The sequence below is a fragment of the Arachis stenosperma genome, chromosome 1, assembly GCF_014773155.1.
Source record: "Arachis stenosperma cultivar V10309 chromosome 1, arast.V10309.gnm1.PFL2, whole genome shotgun sequence".
In the NCBI taxonomy this organism is placed as follows: domain Eukaryota; kingdom Viridiplantae; phylum Streptophyta; class Magnoliopsida; order Fabales; family Fabaceae; genus Arachis; species Arachis stenosperma.
In genome coordinates, this window is record NC_080377.1 from 126,160,951 (window position 1) to 126,180,974 (window position 20,024).

At 33.6% G+C, this 20,024-nt stretch overlaps 1 protein-coding gene across 1 annotated transcript; it reads left to right on the forward strand.

The window, feature by feature from the left end:
- Positions 1 to 8,273: 8,273 nt before the first annotated feature.
- On the forward strand, positions 8,274 to 12,149 carry LOC130975309 (putative MO25-like protein At5g47540). The gene is made up of 11 exons (XM_057902277.1): positions 8,274 to 8,693; positions 8,892 to 9,053; positions 9,272 to 9,390; positions 9,875 to 9,949; positions 10,364 to 10,457; positions 10,531 to 10,590; positions 10,779 to 10,847; positions 10,990 to 11,088; positions 11,437 to 11,481; positions 11,583 to 11,685; positions 11,762 to 12,149. The coding sequence occupies exons 1-11, from the start codon at positions 8,574 to 8,576 to the stop codon at positions 11,836 to 11,838; spliced, it is 1,023 nt and encodes a 340-aa protein (XP_057758260.1). The 5' UTR covers positions 8,274 to 8,573; the 3' UTR covers positions 11,839 to 12,149.
- Positions 12,150 to 20,024: the final 7,875 nt, after the last annotated feature.

A 20,024-nucleotide genomic window follows, 5' to 3' on the forward strand; every position in this document is an offset into this window, starting at 1 on the left:
ATTTTGTAAAATTTTTAATTAGGTTTCTATATTTTTTTTCTTTTTAATTGGGTCCTTGCACTAATTTTTTTTTCAATTAAGTCCCTTTTAGTAGTAATTGGCTTAATTTTACATAGACCCAACTAAAAAAAAATTGGTATAGGGACCTAAATAAAAAAGAAAAAAAGTGTTGGAACCAATTAAAAAAAATTGGTGCAAGGACTCAATTAAAAAGAAAAAAAGTATAAGGACCTAATTGAAAATTTCGCAAAACTATAGGGACTAACAGAATAATAAAACCTTTATATAATGAAGGATTTATGAGGAATAACACATAAATTGTTCTAAAGTTGCCAACTTTACCAATTATATGTAAATCGTCTAAGGCCGAGAGGATTTACATGGTTTCAAGCGAAAACACGAGATCATGTCACAATTTATGTGTAAGTTGTAATCCCAACATACAAAAATCTCTATTTTCATCCTATCTAATCATTCAGCGCGACAAAAGTTAGAGCGAAAGAGAGTCCACCGCAATAGCAGAAGAAGTATTGAGTGACCGTGTTTGATCTACGTCAATAGAAGAAAGAGAATTGAGAATATCAAATTAAATAAAAATAACACTAAAAGAAAATACTAAAATTAAATAAAATCAAAATTTCTTAATATTAAAATATTAATAGAAAGTTTAGGATTTAAAATTTATAAAAAAATTAATATAAAATTTTTAATACTCATTATTCATATAATTTTTTTAATTATTTTTATTTATACATATTTTTTATAAAAAATTATTATTTTTTTATTTGACTTCGTATATTTTTACGATATATTCTTAAATTAATATGTACTTTACTTATTATTGTTATTTGTTTATAATATAAATTACTTATTTTATTAAAAAGATTAAATTAAATAAAAATAATATTAAAAAAAGTATTGAAATTAGATAAAATCAAAATTTTTTAATATTGAAATATTAAGAGAGAGTATATGGTTTAGGATTCATAAAAAAAAATTTAATATGGGATTCTTAATGCTCATTTTTTATATAATTTTTTTAATTATTTTTATACATATTTTTTTATAAAAAAATTGTTATTTTTTTAGTTAGCTTTGTATATTTTTACTGTATATTCTTAAATTAGTATGTACTTTATTCATTAATGTCATTTGTTTATAATATAAATTACTTATTTTAATTAAAAGATCAAATTAAATAAAAAATACTAAGTTTTAACATATAATTTATTTTTTTTTAATTGAGAGAAAAAAATGTTGAAAAAAATATAATTTTGGTTAATATAAATTTATATATTTTTGAGTAATATAAATTTAAGTAAAAAAGCAAATAGAATTTAAATTATTAAACAAAATTATGTGTTAAATTTTGGTATTTTTTAATTATAATTTTTTAGTATTCTCTTTTAGTATTATTTTATTAATTTGTTATTCTTAATGCCCTTTCTTTCACTGTACATTAGATGCCTGACTCTCTTTTTTTCCAATTTTATCACTGAATATTTAGATAGGGTAAAAATGGAGGTTTTTGTATGTAATATTAAAAGTTGTGAGTAACTCATGGTTAGGTCTTAGGGTGTACTACTCGAACATAAATTGTGGCAGGATGCTGGGTCATAATTGACACATAACTAATGACAAGATATTGGGGTTACAACTTACACATAAATTGTGGTAGGGTTTTATGTTTTTGTCTGAAACCACTAAATCCTATTAGCCTAGGACGATTTACATACAATTGGTAAAACGGACAATCTTGAGACGATTTATGTGTTATTTCTCAGAAGTCATTTATGCATAAATCGTCACAGAGTGTAGTAGTTAACATATTATATAAATCACATTCTCCTGACACGATTTATATATTATTAGAATTAGGGTATTTACGTTTCAAAAATTGTTTTAAGAGATTTGAGTAATTTTAAAACTTGTTTAATTTATTTAAGTAAAAAAAACCCTAAGTACTGTCGAAACCCTAGTTCTTAGACGACCTTCTTTGCATACGACAATAGCTAGTCTTGAGAAACATTCATTTCTCTATTTTTCCATCAATTTTAAGTTTTTAACCAATAAATTTAATTATTTCCCAATTTTTTTTCATATGTAACTAACCTATTTTGTTAAATACGATGATTAACTAATTTTAAATTTTTTGTAGGAGCTATTCGAATGAAGATGTTAAAAATATTTTTTTATAAAGATATTTTGTAAAAAATATATTTTATTTATTAGGTCAAATTTTAAATAAAAACGTACTTTTATAATTATTAAAATCTAATCTTATAATTTATCATTTAAAGATAAAAAAATCACATAAAAACAATTATAAAATTTTTATTATAATATCTACCATTTTTTTACCTTTCTCTTCATGAATGCTTTTATTGTCTTTCGGGACAATTTCTCTCAACTCTCAAGCATGGCAACTATCTCTCCAAGATTGATTCCCTAAAATAATATACTTTATTTTTTATGATGTATCAACTTTTAATTGAATGTTATCTTAATTTGATAACTAACTATACTTATAATTTGAGTTATTCTAATTTAATTAGAGTTAATATCTTAACTATAATAAAATTATTTTATAATTAAGTTATTATTTAAAATGATTGATTATATAATTTTTCAAAATATTAATAACCAAATTTTATTTTCTAAATTATTATTCTCTCTTAAAATAATATTTATGAGTTCTTGTTACTTCTGAGTAGTAAGTATCTCATATTTGTCATGAAATATAATCACAGTAACTAAAATTTGATATTTTATCGCAAACAATATTTTCTGTAACGACTCAATTTCTATTATGTTATGATCATACTAAAAAATGAGTGCTATCAACTTGTCTTCTTAATTATTATCTATTATTTATTATATGAGTCTAATTCGTAGTTAAAAGCATAGTTATTTTGTGAGGTACTTTTTTTTAAAACGTTTGGATTAATAAACAGAATTATTTATAATCAATTCACAAATCATAACAAATAAAACAGTTATAAACAACCACACATAAATACATCACAAGCAGTTGACAGCATTCGATGATTCGGCCTTTATTAGAGTATAGACTTTTAGTTAGAACACGCTTAGATAGAACTAGATAATATATACACAACATTTCAGGTCGCGACTTATTCAAGAAGTCCCTAAGCTGGCGTCCAGACTAGCCTAGACTCTATACTCACCTAGTCCCTCTAAACTACTAAAGCGAGGGAAAGTATGTTCTAAGTTTTCAAAACTCAGGTCAGGTAGAACGTCATCAACGAACTATGAAAGAGTACCCATGCTTCCATTTGAAGGAGAAGGGAGAGAGAAGGGGTAAGAACTGGGGAGTTCTTAGTAGGGGCGGGGTTATTAGTTAAATTCATTAACTTTGTGTTACTCGGCAGAATACGAAGAAACAGTTAACAGAAGGTACAAATAAACTGAGAAAAATAGAAAAAATAGAAAATAGAACACAAACAGAAAAATACAAGAAAATAAAACGCAGGCACAGAGAATAAAATACAAACAGAAAAAGTATACATTAATACAACAATCATAACAGAGAAAATATACAACCAAGTATGATGCATGTCTGTCCTATGCAGGCCATGAGCTCACGTGTCAGTTTACACCCTACAGCCCGACATTACCTAGGAACTAGTCCTATATATGGCTTATTCTCTGTAGGTGAACTTTGGCCTACAAAAATAGCACTTCCGTAAGTGAACTTCGGCTTATAGGAATAGTCTAAACACAACACAACAACTTTCTATAGGTGAACTTCGGCCTACAGAAATAACTCCCTTGTAAGTGAACTTCGGCTTACAGAAATGGCACCCCTGTAAGTGAACTTCGGCTTATAGAAATGGCGTCCCTGTAAGTGAACTTTGGCTTACAGGAATTACAACTCTCTGTAGGTGAACTTCGGCCTACAGAAGCAACACCCCGAGCTACACAATTGATATCACTGTAGGTGAACTTCGGCCTGCAGGAATAACAACTTACTGTAGGTGAACTTGGGCCTACAGGACCTCTAAAGTCAACGGAAAAGCAGCAGATGAACATACAACAGAATATCATGCCACAAAGCTTAACTCTTTATTTTTATACTCTTTCCCTCTAATCTCTTTGTTATATTACTCTTTTCTCTTTGTCTCCTTATAACTCTACTCTGATTACTCTGTTTAACATATGTATTTAAAATTTATGTAAATTTCGGTATGAATAGTTAGCCTGTCCCAAGTATAGGTTCATTAAGTCTATACTGAAACCGTTTAACTTTTCATATTATACATAACCTTAGGTGCAACTCAAGAACTAACTATGTTGCCCTAGTTCGTTCACTAATTTCTGTTTGTTTCTGTCATTAAAACTTCACAAAATTTTTCTTCGATTTTCATTTCTTCTTTAACTTTTTATTTTTCCTTTATCTTTGCCTCACTAAAATATTATTACTACTCCCTAAGTATTTTATGAAGGTATTTATGAGATTCTGAGCTTAAAGTTGTCTTTCTAAAGCTTTTACGAAAAACTACCATTTTTCGCATTATTTTAATATTTTTATTAAAATATTATTTTTAATTAGATATTATTATTTATTATTTTATTATTAAATTTTCAAAATTTACCCTTTCTTACCCTAAAAGTGATATAAATTCACTTTTTACCACCCGTAACTTTTAATATTTCTACTTTAACCACCCTAACTTTTAGAAATTACAAAATAACCCCCCAAACACCAAAATATTTACTTCCTTGCCCTTTTATGGATCAAAAATGTGTTCTTCATTATTCTTCACCACACTCAAAGTATTCTTCGCATTCTTCGTAAATTTTTCATATTCTTTCTCTATTTTTACCCGTTTTTCAATCTTTTCAGCAACCGATTTTTACCATAATTCAAAATAAAATTGCAACCACTAAAGTCCCATATTTTTTTCCTTAATTACAACACAAATTCAACCCCAATTTAAGGGTTAGAGTTTCGTTTTTGCAGCAGCCATGAAGAACACAAATTCAAAATTGAATATCATCAAATTTTCACCAAAATTTCAACAAGAATCATTCATATAAACAATCAATTTCAAGCATAACCAAATCATATCATAATCACACAACTCAAATACAATTAATCAAGATTAATTTTATCAAATCCTACGTTGATTTGCTACCTCAAATCCAGTTATGCTTTTAGTTGTTCTTTTTGCACTTTTTTCTCCTAAAATACATCAAGAACAACTTTGAATCCATAAAACCTCAACTGAACAAACCTTAATCAACATGTTAGGAATGGATTTCTCACCTTAAATGTGCTAGGAATTAAAGATTGTTGGCTCACAAGTCAAGTTAAGCAAGAGATCTAAGGAAGAACATCAAGAAAACACATGTTTTAAGCATGATTCCTTGAAAACCGAATTCAAAAGGGAAAAGAGACAGCCATCTAACCTTATTTCCAGCCTTGATAAGTTACATAGTTATGTAGAGGAAGAAGAGAGGGTCATTTTGGTGTAATCAGAGTTTTGATTTGAGTTTTAGTTCAGAAGAAATCAGGTTTTGAAGATTTAAGTGTCATGAAAGTTTCTCTTTTCTCTCTTGTAATTTTCGGCCAAAATGAAGAAATGAGACAGCCTTGGAGGTCTTGTGGGTGTAAGGTGAGTTGTGATTGGTTAGTTTGGAGGTGGATTAAAATAATATTAAAATATCTCAGGTGTATAACTACTAAAACTAAATGTATTGGAATACTCGTAAAAACATCTCTAAAAATTCTTTTCTGAGCTACTAGCATAAATGACACTAGTAACAAATTTAATATGAGAATAGAACATGTATGATGAGGCATTAGCATTGCTAAATTCATCAAAAAGTGTTGGTGCTAAGCTGCACTAGTAAACTGTGAACTCGGTTAAACCGATTTCTTGTTTTTAACTAAAACAGACCAGGTAACCTTATAATATCATTCAAACTAATCATCTTCTAATACTAATATAATGATAATATTATACTATTATCTCTCTTCTCTCATGAATCAAGTCCGATTCGTTAAACAGAGACTATTTACGAAAACTATAATCAAAACTCCTAACCAATACGGTTCAAAAACTATGTTCTTCGTGATTGCGTTATCGAACTTACTTCAAAAGAGATTCTACCTTAAAGATGGCATAATAATAATGAGGATTGAAATGCTTGATGAGACATCAGAAATATTCCTTTTACTGATCTTCCAAAAAAATTCATATCTTCAAAAAAGATCTCATATACTCGAAAATCGAAATTGTTACACTTTCTTTAACCTTTGAATGACAAGTTTATAATGATCCCTTTAACAAAATCATTACTTTTCATGACCTTTAAATCAGAAGTTTATAATAATTCCTTTAGCAAATCCATTTTTTCTCTTTTTTCAAAAATGACATATCAGTGCCAGAATCTTTATTAATATTTTAAAAAATTATATAGTCATTTATTTTAAATAATAATTTAATTATAAAATAATTCTATTATAATTAAGATATTAAAGTCTAATTAAATTAAAGTAACTCAAGTTATAACTTATAAGTATAGTTAGTTATCAGATTAAGATAATATTTAATTAAAAATTAATACATATAAAAAATAAATTATATATTATTTTAAAAAAAGTTAAATAGAATTTACCTAATTTTTATTCTCTATTGGCATGATATAATATCAAATATTTACTTTATTAAATGAAAATAAAATTTCATATTTTAGGTAATAAATTATATATAAGAATTAGATTCTAAAATGTTAAACAAACATTAAAAATAAAATATTTTTATAAATAATATTCATAAATAAAATAAAATTTCTCAAAATAAATGCCCACTTTTAAAGTACATCTTTTATCACTTGTGAAGTCAAAAAAAGAATCCCTAATTAAATTTTCTGTTTTAGTGGATGACGCCCGCCGGCTCCCGGCGGTTAAGTTAATAAGAACTTTTTGTTCTTATGCTGTAACAAATAAATAATTCTTGTTGAGAATAAAACTTCGTTTTTTTTTTTAATTTAAAAGCTTTTGTAGGAAATTTATCTTCTTCCGCATTAGCATTTTGCAACAAATAAATATTGACTGATGGTTATATTTTCATGTGAAAACAATAATAGAAAATTGTAAAATAATTTAATAAATTTAAATAAAATATATGATATAATACTATCTATTATTTTAGTTATTATTTTTACATATTAACATAATTTATTTACTTATTTTTTTCTATTTTTTAAGATTATTTAGAAGTTTTAACATTGTCAAAAAATTTTGCACGTAAAAAAAAATTATTGAAAAACGTTTTACAATAATTTTGATAATATTAATACATAATCATTAGCTTATCATGATTAAAGAAAAATCAATTGTTATAAATAATATTATTTAAATAGAGCCAGGAGAAAAGATCGTAATATAAATTTCTAATTTTATACCTTGCTTGAATTTTTCCGTTTTATACAAATTAATCTATAACATCAAAGATTAATAGTTAAATTGGTTTTTAAAAAATAAATTGTTATTTAAATTTATTTTTAAAAAATTTTATTAATCAAATTAGCTTTTTAAAATTATAAATTAATTATTTTCGTGTTTTAGACTTTTAGTCATTTAATTAATAATTATTGTCAATAATTAATAATATAAAATATTAACTTATATCATACATGATATTTAAAATATTTAATATTTAATTAAATATTAAATAAATATATTTATAAAAATTTATTAATTTAATTTTATTAAATTATATTAGGATTATAATTTATATATTTAAAAAATAAATTAAATTGATAAATTTATATAAATATATTTATTTAATGTTCAATTAGTTAACGTATATTATGAGTTAATATTTTATATTATTAATTATTGATAAAAATTATTAATTAAATAATAAAAAAATAAAAATAATTAATTTATAATATTTAAAAGACTGATTTAATTAATAAATTTAAAATATTTATTTTTTAAGAAATAATTCGACCATTAAAGATCAACTAACCTTGGCCTTTACCCTTTAGCAGGTTGTTATAATTTATAAACTTATAATAAGTAGTCACTTACCCTTTCCAATGAATTCTATATAAAAGAAACGAAGTTTAAAACTTAAATAAACAAAATAAAGTTAGTCAGGAAGAATATCCTTTCGGCTTTTAATTGAGATTTGGTGGTGGGGTTATTTGACTACTTGGGTAGGCCAAGGAACGAAAAAAGAGAAGAAAAGGGAGAGAAACTAGACACGTGTGAGGGCAAAAGTGTAAATTAAAACGAAGTATCTTTGATCATCTCGATTCTGCAGAGTAGTTGGGAGCAAACTGGAGAGAAGCACAAAACACAATTAACAGAGTGAGGTCCATAATGTGGAAAGCATGTTAGCGTCATAGCAGAGGAGAATCCAATTTGGGAATCGTAAACCCTAATCGACTTACTCATTTAGAAACAGGGGAAAAGGAAAAATACAAAAATAGGACTCTGCGTCTCAAAACCCAAAGGGGCCCGAAGGGGCTCTTCGCCGGAGGTGGTGGTTCGGTCGGAGCCGCCGCCGCCGCCACTACCTCCGGATTCACCGAAGATGAAGAGCCTCTTCAAGAACAAGCCTCGCACTCCCGCCGATATCGTTCGCCACACTAGGGATCTTCTTCGCTCCCTCGAACGCGCTCCCGATGTACGTGATCCAAAGCGCGATGACAAGGTTAGTGATCTCGCCAATGTGCTTTCGTTCTTTTACTTCGGTACTTTGCTACTGCTTCTGCTATATCGAAGTTCAATTCTGATACTACTAAGGTTCAGTTTATGCGTAACATATTTGATCGTTTTAGCTGAATATGCCTGGCAGTGTCACCGATCATATGATTTAATGGCTTCTAATGTGTGATGCTTCTATCGGCAGATGTCGGAGTTATTTAAAAATATCAGGGAGCTGAAATCGATTCTTTATGGAGACAGTGAATCTGAACCTGTGGCAGAAGCTTGTGCGCAGTTGACTCAGGAATTCTTCAATGAAGACACTCTGCGAGTACTTATCAAGTGTCTCCCCAAATTAAACTTGGAGGTAAAGTCGCAATGTCATGATAGGGCTCCGGAGTCCTGATATTTGCAGTTTGGTAAACTAATTCTTTAGATTGTTAGCACCGTCCATTATTCATATGTTCGCCATTTTTAATGCTTGCATGATAGGTTAAATCCGGACACAAACAATTATCAGGATGCTATGCTGGGGTTATTTAACGTAACAATGTTGATCTATCTTCATACTGTGGGCTTTTGCAGGCTAGAAAAGATGCAACTCAGGTGGTTGCAAATTTACAGAGGCAACAGGTTCAATCTAAGTTGATTGCGTCTGATTACTTGGAGAAAAACTTGGATCTTATGGATAGTCTGATATCTGGGTATGGCACTGTTGGATGAATACTTTGGTTTGGTAATGTTTGTTGTAGATTTCTTTCTAGTCTATGCGTGGATTCCCCATGCCCAGATTGGCAAAATAAACTGAAATATGGGTTTATAAGTCTTAAGTCTTAACGATAACAACAGTTAACTGTGATAAATGGTAAGGTTACCGCTGGTAACTGGGTGGTCACAAGCTATAGTCACAGTAATAGCTGCTCTTTCCATTCAAAGAGGAAAGCATAATTTTGGCCCTCCACCAGCTGTACATTGTTGGATACCGTGTGCTGTACTGCCATTTTAACAATTGAATTTAGTTTTGGTAAAATAGACTTGGTGAAACAATCACATACTTGCCATATTTTATTTGTTCTAAGTGAAAGTTGGCCATGTGTTGTAACCATTATATGTATGTGACTTGTTCTGTTTCTTAACGTGCTTCTTGTGAAATTAATGTGCTATTCACTAATAGTAATTTCTTTTTAGCTATGAAAACACAGACATGGCCTTACACTATGGTGCAATGTTAAGGGAGTGCATAAGACACCAGGTTGTTGCAAGGTAAGGAAAGGAGTTAATTTTATTTATTTATTTATTTTTTCATCCCACCATGGGTTCATTTGTGCGTGTGTGTGTGTAACTTTCAAGCTTAAGGTAATTAAATGTGACAACTGGAAACTCAATCATTTTGGTTAGGGGTTGTAATCTATGTTTGAGTAGTCTGATGGCTTGAAGTACCTGGGTGCTTTTGGTTCCTGGATTTTTTTACATAAAATTGCATCTCAGAGTTTTATGTTGTGTCACAAATAAGAAGGGTATTGTGTTGGAAGCTCATAAATAGCTGAAGAATACAAGTAGATTTATCTAGTTTTTAATTTTTTATTATTACTTATAAAAAATGATCTATGTAGTGATAGTTCAGCACAGATCATTTCATTTGTACTTCTGCTACAATTCTTCTTTGTTTTATCTCAGATATGTTTTGGATTCGCCAAATATGAAGAAGTTCTTTGACTACATTCAACTGCCAAATTTTGACGTAGCTGCAGACGCAGCAGCAACTTTTAAGGTAAATTTTATTATTCGCTCCCATGAGCTTCTTTAAACAAATATAAATAATATTTTATGTCATTTTGCTGCAGGAACTCTTGACAAGACATAAATCTACTGTAGCTGAGTTCCTTAACAAGAATTACGATTGGGTAGGTTCCCCTGCCACTCTCATATTAAGAAGAAATTTTCGGTGTGTCTGTGTGTGTTTTCTTGACACTTTCTTGTTTCTATATGCTTTATTGTGGCTGTTGTTGCCTATTATATCTTGATGCGCTTTATTTTATATCTGTCTTCCTGAATATGTTCTTTTACTAACCATTGCATTATCTGTTTTCAGTTTTTCGCTGAATATAACTCCAAGCTGTTGGAATCTTCCAACTATATTACAAGGCGTCAAGCTGTGAAGGTATGATAAAAAGTTCTGGTGCAATCACTGTTTTTTCGTATCTAATGATTGCAATTCCCTGTATTTCTGTATATCTTGTATTTTTCCTTGTTGCATTGATGCATATATATGTTTGTTGAGTGCGTTTCTTTTTCTTTCACAGTTGTTAGGAGATATGCTACTTGATCGATCAAATTCAGTTGTAATGACACGATATGTCAGCTCAAGAGACAACCTGAGGATTTTAATGAATCTTTTAAGAGTATGATCCTTTCTGTAAATCTTTATACTGTGACCTTCGTCCTGCTTTCCTACTACCTTGCCTGTGTCCTTTCCATTCTCCAGTAAAAACAAAAGAAAAAAGATATTATGCAAGCCTCAATATATAATTACATATAATGTGCTGACATAGGACTATTCAATTGCTGTTTTTGCACGGGAAGATGTATCTGTTTTGCCAAAATATTTTAGGCCTTCAAATTATTGTGGCGATTCATCCTTGCCTAGTATTACTATTTTCTAGTCAGTTGAACGCTGAACAGAAAGTTTTGAATTTAGATATATTTTGATACAGGCATTTAATAGGCCATTGCTATATATCTTTCTGTAGGAGTCAAGCAAGAGCATACAAACAGAAGCATTTCATGTTTTCAAGGTACTATAATTATACAAAGGCACACGTTTTTAAATGTTTATTTGTAACCATATTCTTGCCAAGTTTCTCTTCTTTGTATTGATGTGCCATTGTTGTAACAGCTATTCGTTGCAAATCAAAAGAAACCAGCTGACATCGTGGGCATACTTGTTACAAACAGAAGCAAGCTTCTGAGGTTATTGGGTGACTTAAAACTCGATAAAGGTATAGTAGGGAATTTACAGCACTTGTTTTTACTGAATCATGTTCCCATTATCACATTTATTGGAATTTTGTGCAGAGGACGAACAGTTTGAAGCTGACAAAGCACAAGTTATGAAGGAAATTGCCGCTCTGGAACCTAAGGATCGCCCTTGAGCCTAAGATAGTGTCAAGTGGCAGATTGTGTTGTGGCATTTTGCTTACTGAAATGTCTCTTGCTATAGTTTTTTAAGTGTCCATCGACTTGAGACGAGCTCTTCACTCAAATTTCAATGATTCCATTCTGTAATTTAATTTCCATTTTGTAAATTAACTGACAAATAAGTTGCTAAAATGAGCCACAACTAGAACTAGGCTATGGGGCTATGGGCATTGGTGGTTTTAGAAAGATGTGGGCAGCAGCCTGCCTTGACTCCTTTACTATCAATTTTTGAGTTTATAAATTGTTGGAGCTGGAGGTCATGCAATCTTTCACCGTCTACAAGTTTGTGACTTATTGAACCTGAATGATGGCAGTTTCTAGTGTCTGCGTACTTCACGGTCAAAGCCACAATCCAGATCAGGCCTTTTAGCATGCGTTGCAAATCTTAAATAATTTGGTTGGGGTTTCCGTTGCGCATTGGAAAGGGCGCAACTCAATAGACCAACGGTGCCGTGGCGGTGGAGGCGTTAGCAACAAGCTTCATTAAATTAAACAAGTCTGTTCAAGAGGTAAAAAAAAATGAAATGAAATGAAATGAAAAGAAAAGGACAGGACTGGACTGTACTGGAGAAGTGGCGCGAAAATCATTGTTGTACACTAATTTTGCATATTCTTTTATTAATAGGTACTGTAATAATCAAAATCAAAGTCACCGTAATCAGCGGTTGATGAATGAAGGTAGTCGCTGTATGGAAGCCTTTTGTTGGGGCATTTTCCATTCCAGACGATACCATATGCATCTTCCTTTTCTCCTCTATACTTCGCTGGGACTATCATACCCTTCCGTTTACTACTGCCACTGCAATGACACTTGTATAATTGTAGCTGCAAATAAAACTTGCTTCCAACAAATGGTACACGATGATCCAATAATACGATGATCCAATAATATAATGCAGACGGGAAAGGAGGACCCCCTATCATTTCATGTAAAATAGGGGCAATTATGGATTTGCCTAAAATAAAGTAAAGAAGAAAGTGACAATTAGATTTTCCAGAATTTCAATCTAAGACTAATTAGTCTTTGAATAAAAAAAGTATTAATTAGGTCTTCTACAATAGTAAATAAATTTTTTTTTGAACAATGGAGCTTAACACAACCCAGTGGAGCGACAAAAAAACCAACAAACATGTAAAACCAAAAACATAAAATTATTTCTACCGTGGTCTCCAACATTGTCATCAACAACAAAAGGGATCTAAACTACTCCACTCTCTATAACTGATTAAAGATTTCTGGAACACCTCCTCTGCACCCCCTTCCTTGTTGTTGAAAATTCGCCCGTTCCTTTCTAGCCAAACGTTCCAAATAACCGAAAAAAAAACATATGAGCCACTTGTTGCGCTCTCCCTTCCTGTTAGCAACACATGTCCAGCTCTTAAAGTGTTCTTTTAGTGAACCCAGAATAGACCACAATCTTCCAAAGTTAGATAGCTATTGACACCACACCTGCCGAGTAAACTCACAGCCCAGAAACAAGTGGTAAATTTGTTCAACGTCTTTTTTACACAAAACGCATATGTTATCACCATGACTAATAATGCCCACCCTATGCAGTCTTTCTTTTGTATTTACTCTTCCTATCAAAGTAAACCAAATAAATAACTCCACTCGTGGTGGAACCAAATCTTTTCAAATGATTATGGTGAAGCTGTAACTGGTTATTTTCTCTAGGAGAGTTTCTGACTGCATCACCTGCACAAAAGAGTTCGTTGAAAATATACCTTCCTTGCCGAACTTCCAAACAACTATGTCTTGCTTATCATATGCTAGTTTAATAGGCCTTACAGCCTCATGCAATTGATCCACTAATTCCATCTCCCATTGGTATAATTCTCGCCTCCATTAGAAGTTCCAGATCCACTTTATCCCATCCCCAAACCCACAATCTTCTATTACAGATCCTTTTTTGTTTGAAACAGAGAAAAGTCTTGGAAAAATCATCTTTAACGATTCACTTTGTAGCCAAACATCTTCCCAGAATCGAGTCCTCCTTTCGTCACCCACCTCCATAGACAACCCCGCAATCATCTTATCTCTCACATTACTATCCATACCTGCAGCTGACAGATATCCTTCCATAGACCCCTCTAGTAGGTAATGTCTGAGCCGATAACATCACATTGGGGTTCAAGTCATAGCAAGAGCACACGACCTTCTTCCATAATAGACACTCCTCTTTTGAAAACTGCAACCACCACTTGAAAAGAAGTGCAGTGTTTCTAATCACGGCATCACCTACCCCCAACCCACCCTCCTTTTTAGGGGCATGAACCACCTTCCACTTAACTAGCACCAACCTCTTTCTACCTTCCGCCTTGCTCCACAGGAATCTCCTCTGCAACGATATCAACTTTTCTGCCACTGCTTTCGGCATCTTATACAGGCTCAAGTAGTACACTGGTAAGCTATTTAACACAGATTTAATAAGGACAAGCTTACCCGCTTTATTGAGAACTTTTGCGTTCCACAAGCTGAGCTTCTTTTCAACCTTGTCAATTATCGGTTTCCAAGTCCTGACCAGTCTTGGGTTCGCTCCTAAAAAAATGCCAAGATATTTGACTGGAAGGCTGGCCTCCTTGCATCTCAATAAGTTGCACATGTTGTAAGTCCACTGCTACTCGCAGTTGATTGGGATTAAACTTGATTAATCAAAGTTAATAGTTAACCCTGACATCATCTCAAAGCACCTTAGCAACCTGGCATAGTTTCTGATGGTCTCCTCCTCTGGTGGACAGAACAAAATAGTGTCGTATGCAAACTGTAGGTGTGATAACTCTATATTGTCCTTTTCAATCAGTAGCGGCAAAGTACGTTTGTTCCTGATTGCCTCCCTTATCATCCTATGCAGAATATCAACAACCAGAACAAACAAAAATGGAGATAGTGGATCACCTTATTTCAAACCCCTCTCCATCTTAAAAGGTTTAGATGGTGAGCCATTTATCAGGATTGACATAGACGTTGTACCAACACACTCCTTCACCCATGCCTTCCATCTCTAACCAAAGCCCATCTTCTATAGCACAATATCCACAAAACTCCATTTCACCCAGTCATAAGCATTCTGAAAGTCTAATTTAATGATTGCCGCTTTCTTCTTTCTCGTCTTTAACCAGTGCACTGTTTCGCACGCAATAAGAGTCCCATCATGCATTTTCTGACCTTTCACAAATGCGCTCTGAGTCTTCCCAACTAGAGCTAGCATGACTAATCTCATCCTCCTAACCATCACTTTGGAAATTACTTTGTAAACGCAACCTACCATGCTGATTGGCCGAAGGTCTTGATCTCCTTAGCTTTGGTGAACTTAGGTGCAAGGGCCACCCAAGTGATATTGGAAAGAGAAGGCAATCTTGACGATCGAAAGAAATCCAGAACAGCTGCCATGAACTCTGTGTCAATCTCATCCCAGCACTTCTTAATGAAGTTCATGTTATACCCATCACTTTCTAGAGCCTTGGAAGATTCACAATCCCAAATAGCTTCTCTAATCTCCTCCATTGTCGGTATTCTCTCCAGAGCTATAGAATCTTCTTCATCAATCCGATTTACCAGTCCATCCCTAAAACCCATAATCGGTGATCTCTCGTGGTGATACAGATCTTTATAAAAATCTCTAATAGCATTCCTGATCCGAGCTTGATTTCTTATCAACCTTCCGTTAATTACTAGAGCATCAAGTCTATTGTTCCTTCTTCTTGATGATGCCAAGTTATGGAAGTACCTAGTGTTCTTATCCATATCCTTCGTATGCCTGAAGCGCGACATCTGCTTCCAGTGTATTTCTTTTCTGACATACCACTGCTTGCAACAACTTACTAGAGCCTTCCTTCTAGTCTCCACTGTACCATCATAAACTTCATTTCCTGCCAACTCGTCTATCTTCCTGATCTCCTCCTCAAAGCGCTGAATTTTCTTATCCATGTCACCAAATTTGTCCTTATGCCATCTTCCCAAAGGCACTGTTAAAGCCTTCAACTTATTTGTGAACTGTACCTCACCAAGATTCTTCTATTCTTCCTTAACCATACTTAGGAAACCTTCATATGTAAACCAGGAATTTAAGCTTTGAAAAGGACGTGGGCCACCTCTGAAAATGGTATCCTCCACTATAATTAGACAGTGATCTGACAGGCCTCTCAATCCCCCTTTTAACCAAATCTCTGAAAACTCCTCCGTCTATTCTACACTCACTAGAACTCTATCAATGCGACTACAAGAGCGGCCTCTAAACCATGTAAATTTACGATCATTCAACGGTAAATTCACTAACTGCATATCTTGTATCCAACTCTTAAAATCTTCTACAGATACTGTTAACCTGTCTTGACCTTTCCTCTCTTCAACCTATATAGCCTCATTAAAGTAACCCATGTAGCATAATAAACCAGCTATAAAGCTCAGTTCTTCTCACACAACAAGTTTTTCCACTCTAGTATGAGCACCATATACCAAGCAAAAAGCACAATGAAAATTATTTTTCAATAGGACTCCTTCAACACATCACTATCTCTCCCTCTGTAACAGTTATTCATTCTAAACATCATGACATCCCACATTAACAGCAGCCCCCTGAGGTTCCTTCCAATCCTACATACTCCCACCCCACAACATCGCTCTCCCAAATACGTACTACATCAAACTTAGTCACAACTTACATTTTAGACTCAATCAAACCTAACATGTTGAGTTTTTGTTTCTTTTTTACCATACTCAACTTACCAACTCCCCCTAACTCCTTAACATTCCACTAAAAATCATATTAAACATTTATTACACACCTTTTTTAGCTTTTTCAGTCTAAACCTTCGTGCCTTTTCTTTCTGCTTTGCCAACCTCCTCTTTTGGGCTAGCACTTCATTCTATTCTTGGAGAATCACCATTATGTCGTCATCTTCGTTGTACTGCACTGCTCCAGATTCTAATGCCAGCTCCCATGCCCTTTGATTTTTGATCATCTACTCTTCCCTTTTCAGAACCTTTCTACCACTGAGCCCCTGTTGTCCAGTGCCAACACCCACGCCTGCCCCATTATTGCCACTACCCTCATTAAGCCTTGCCCCCAACAGAGTCACACCATCTTCTAGTACTTCATCACTGTCTTCAAAGATCCCACCCTGGCTGCCTACAACATCCTACCTAGGCACTGAATCCGTCTCCTTGGTGTCTTCTTCGAGCCCATCTACCCTGGAGGAATTATCAATTCATTCAAAATATTTTCAGGAATTATCAATCTACTCTTATCAGCTTCTTCCTCCTTTGGCACTGCCATCACCCCGTCAACCACCGGATATTTGCTTGCCACTGGCACTATCGAGCTCAAACTGCTTGTACCCAAGATCTCGCATGCTTTTGGGCGTCCAAGTTTATTAACATCCTCAAACTTACACTGCAATCCATAACTCTCGTGTCCAACCTCTTTAACTAGGGCGTCGAATCCACTAGTACCAATTGTGATGTGAATCCACTCTTTGATAATGACCATAATACAAGTGTCAATCTGTACCCGTCCCACACCGAAAGAGAGGCATGATTTTGTGGCTTCGTCACACCCAACAACTTCTCCCCCATTGACTTCTTATCAGCTTGAATGTCTCCACTGATCACGTATGCAAAGGAACACCAAAACACTCTAGTCATACCCTTCGAGTTTCACTACGCTCCTCCTCATTACATCTCTATACGCTATGGAAAAACTTCAATATATTGTTTATTTTGAACGTGTAGGCTTCTTCAACACTGAATATATTATCAAAAGTCAGGAGTGCTTTGTACGCTCCTAGTTCTCCTACTTCCACGACTTGCGATAAATGGCCTTCAGAGACTTATAGTCAATAGCCTTGGTCGTACCGCCTATTAGACTTTTCTGCAACCACACCAGGTTCTCTTTTTCCACATGCACTTCCATCTTCTTCGTCCACCCATTGCTGTGGGGGTTTCCTTTTTTTCCTCTTTCCTCAACTCTTTCACAATTCTCCCTGGAACCCTTTGGCTATCCTCATGTTGAGGTTGTACCTTAACCGTATTCTGGACGTCAGATGCCTCATGGTGTCTCTTAATATACGTCACTTTATTCGTACATCGATACCGAGCTTCTCCTATCGAAACAACCTTACCTCGTAATCTCGTTCTATTCATTTTCGCAATAGCCTTCATAGCTCCACCCTTTGTTGTATACCGGATGAACGCAAAAGTGTATGTTTTTCCATTTCTTGTTTTCGTGATAAGTAGATATCATTTATGCGTCCAGTCCAGATGAACAAATGATAAAGATCCTTCTTCGATATATCTTCAAGAAGATGTTCTACAAAGATAGAAAATGACTCATTTTTCAAACAGTAGTACTCTTCTCGATTCCAAACCCTAGAATCTCTGTCCAAATGCCTAGTTCTACCCCTCTCAGTATTTTTCACTCCCCATCTCTCTCTCTAGTTCTCATCTCTCTAGATTATAGAGATTTAAAATGCACTTTTAAGATATAACCTTACACAAATCATTAGGTGATAGATATGTATCCTTCTATCAATGAATAGTACGAAACAAAACAAAATTGTCTATATATTTTGTTATTTACATTGGTTCATGTCCTGTTGCTGTCAAATGAGCATGAAAACGATGTAATTTTGGATAATAAGACATTCGTTATTTTTTGAGTTTCTATATAACCGTTATCAACGACTCTCTATTTATAACGAATTATACTAAAACATGTGAAGTTTCGCTTCACAAGTTGTTATCTACATAACAATCTTTTATAAATAGACACGTCACAGTAGTTAACGGCATATATAAATACCACAGTTAAGTTTTACTTTTACGTGATAAACTGATAGAAGGATATAACGTGTCTACTGTTTGCTATTATAGATGACCAAATTGGTTTTTTTTTCTTCAGAGGATAATTAGTCCGAAATCAAAATCTTCAGATACCTAATTGTCACTTTACTTTAAAATAAAATAAAGAGTAATACTCTAAATAAGTCCCCAAAAAATTTACGATCCGACAAATTTGTCCCCAAGAAAATTTAACTAGGATTTTGGGCCTAACCTTTTTCATTATGCTCCAGATACATCCCTAACCCAGTTAGAACCGGTCAAGACTAACGGCGACATACTACGTGTTAGTTAACTCACTGGCATGTCCGATTAAGTGAGACATGTCATGCGTAGGATCATCTTCCTCCTCTTCTCCCTATCAATCTTCCTCCTCTAGCTCAACATCTTCGCCATCCGCGCCCTCCACCAGCACCTTAAGATCGCAACCATGTCATGCACCTACCTCATCTTCTCCCTTCCGGATCTCGTAACAATCTCATTCCTCCACCCAATCTGCATTTACCTTCGCACGCAGGACATCACCCACCCTCTCACGCAAGCCTTCCTCGTTGGCACCTCCTTTACCTCCCCTTCAACTACATTCTCATTATGAGCCTCAGCCTCGGCGTCACTGGTGTTGTTGTTGCCTTTGCCGCCTCTAACTTATCTATCCTCCTCTCCTTCGTTGGACACGTCTTTCTCTCTGGCCTCCACCACCCCACGTGCTCATCCAACCCACTTTCTTCATCTATATGTTCCCTTCTTCCTTAGGGTTTGTAGTTTTCACTCGGGTGAAAAATGAGCTTGGCGCCAACCGTCCCTTTAGGGTTAAGCTCTCTATCGGGGTTTCCGTCTTCCTTATCGTCATGATGGGCTTTTCGTTGAAGGAGTTAGTCCTCTCCCCCCTTCAAAACTGTGTCGTTTTGCTTTTTTTGGCTTCTAAATGAGAGATTAATTTGTTCATTTCAAAATGACATAGTTCTGTTCTCATATGATACGTCATTTTGTCCATATGACCAGGGATCAAACTATCTTGCATGTGACACATCGGCGAGTTAATTGATACATAGGACGTTGCCGTTAGTCTTACCCAATTCAAATTGGGCTGGGAACGTATCTGGCGTATAGTGAAAAAAATCAAGCCCAAAATTCTTACTAAATTTTTTTGGGGACAAAGCTCTCAGATCGTGAATTCTTTGGGATTTATTTGGAGTATTACTCTAAAATAAAAATTCAAAAAAGAAACTAGAGGGAGGGCAATGCCAACGCGTGTGGTGTTATAAAATAAAATCCCAGATGCTTTATGTTAGGTGCGTTAGA

Coding starts and splice junctions, on each gene's coding strand:
- LOC130975309 (XM_057902277.1), top strand. CDS start 8,574: ATGAAGAGCCTCTTCAAGAACAAGCCTCGCACTCCCGCCGATATCGTT. Junction 9,054..9,271: donor TCCCCAAATTAAACTTGGAG/GTAAAGTCGCAA, acceptor GGGCTTTTGCAG/GCTAGAAAAGATGCAACTCA. Junction 11,686..11,761: donor TGACTTAAAACTCGATAAAG/GTATAGTAGGGA, acceptor AATTTTGTGCAG/AGGACGAACAGTTTGAAGCT.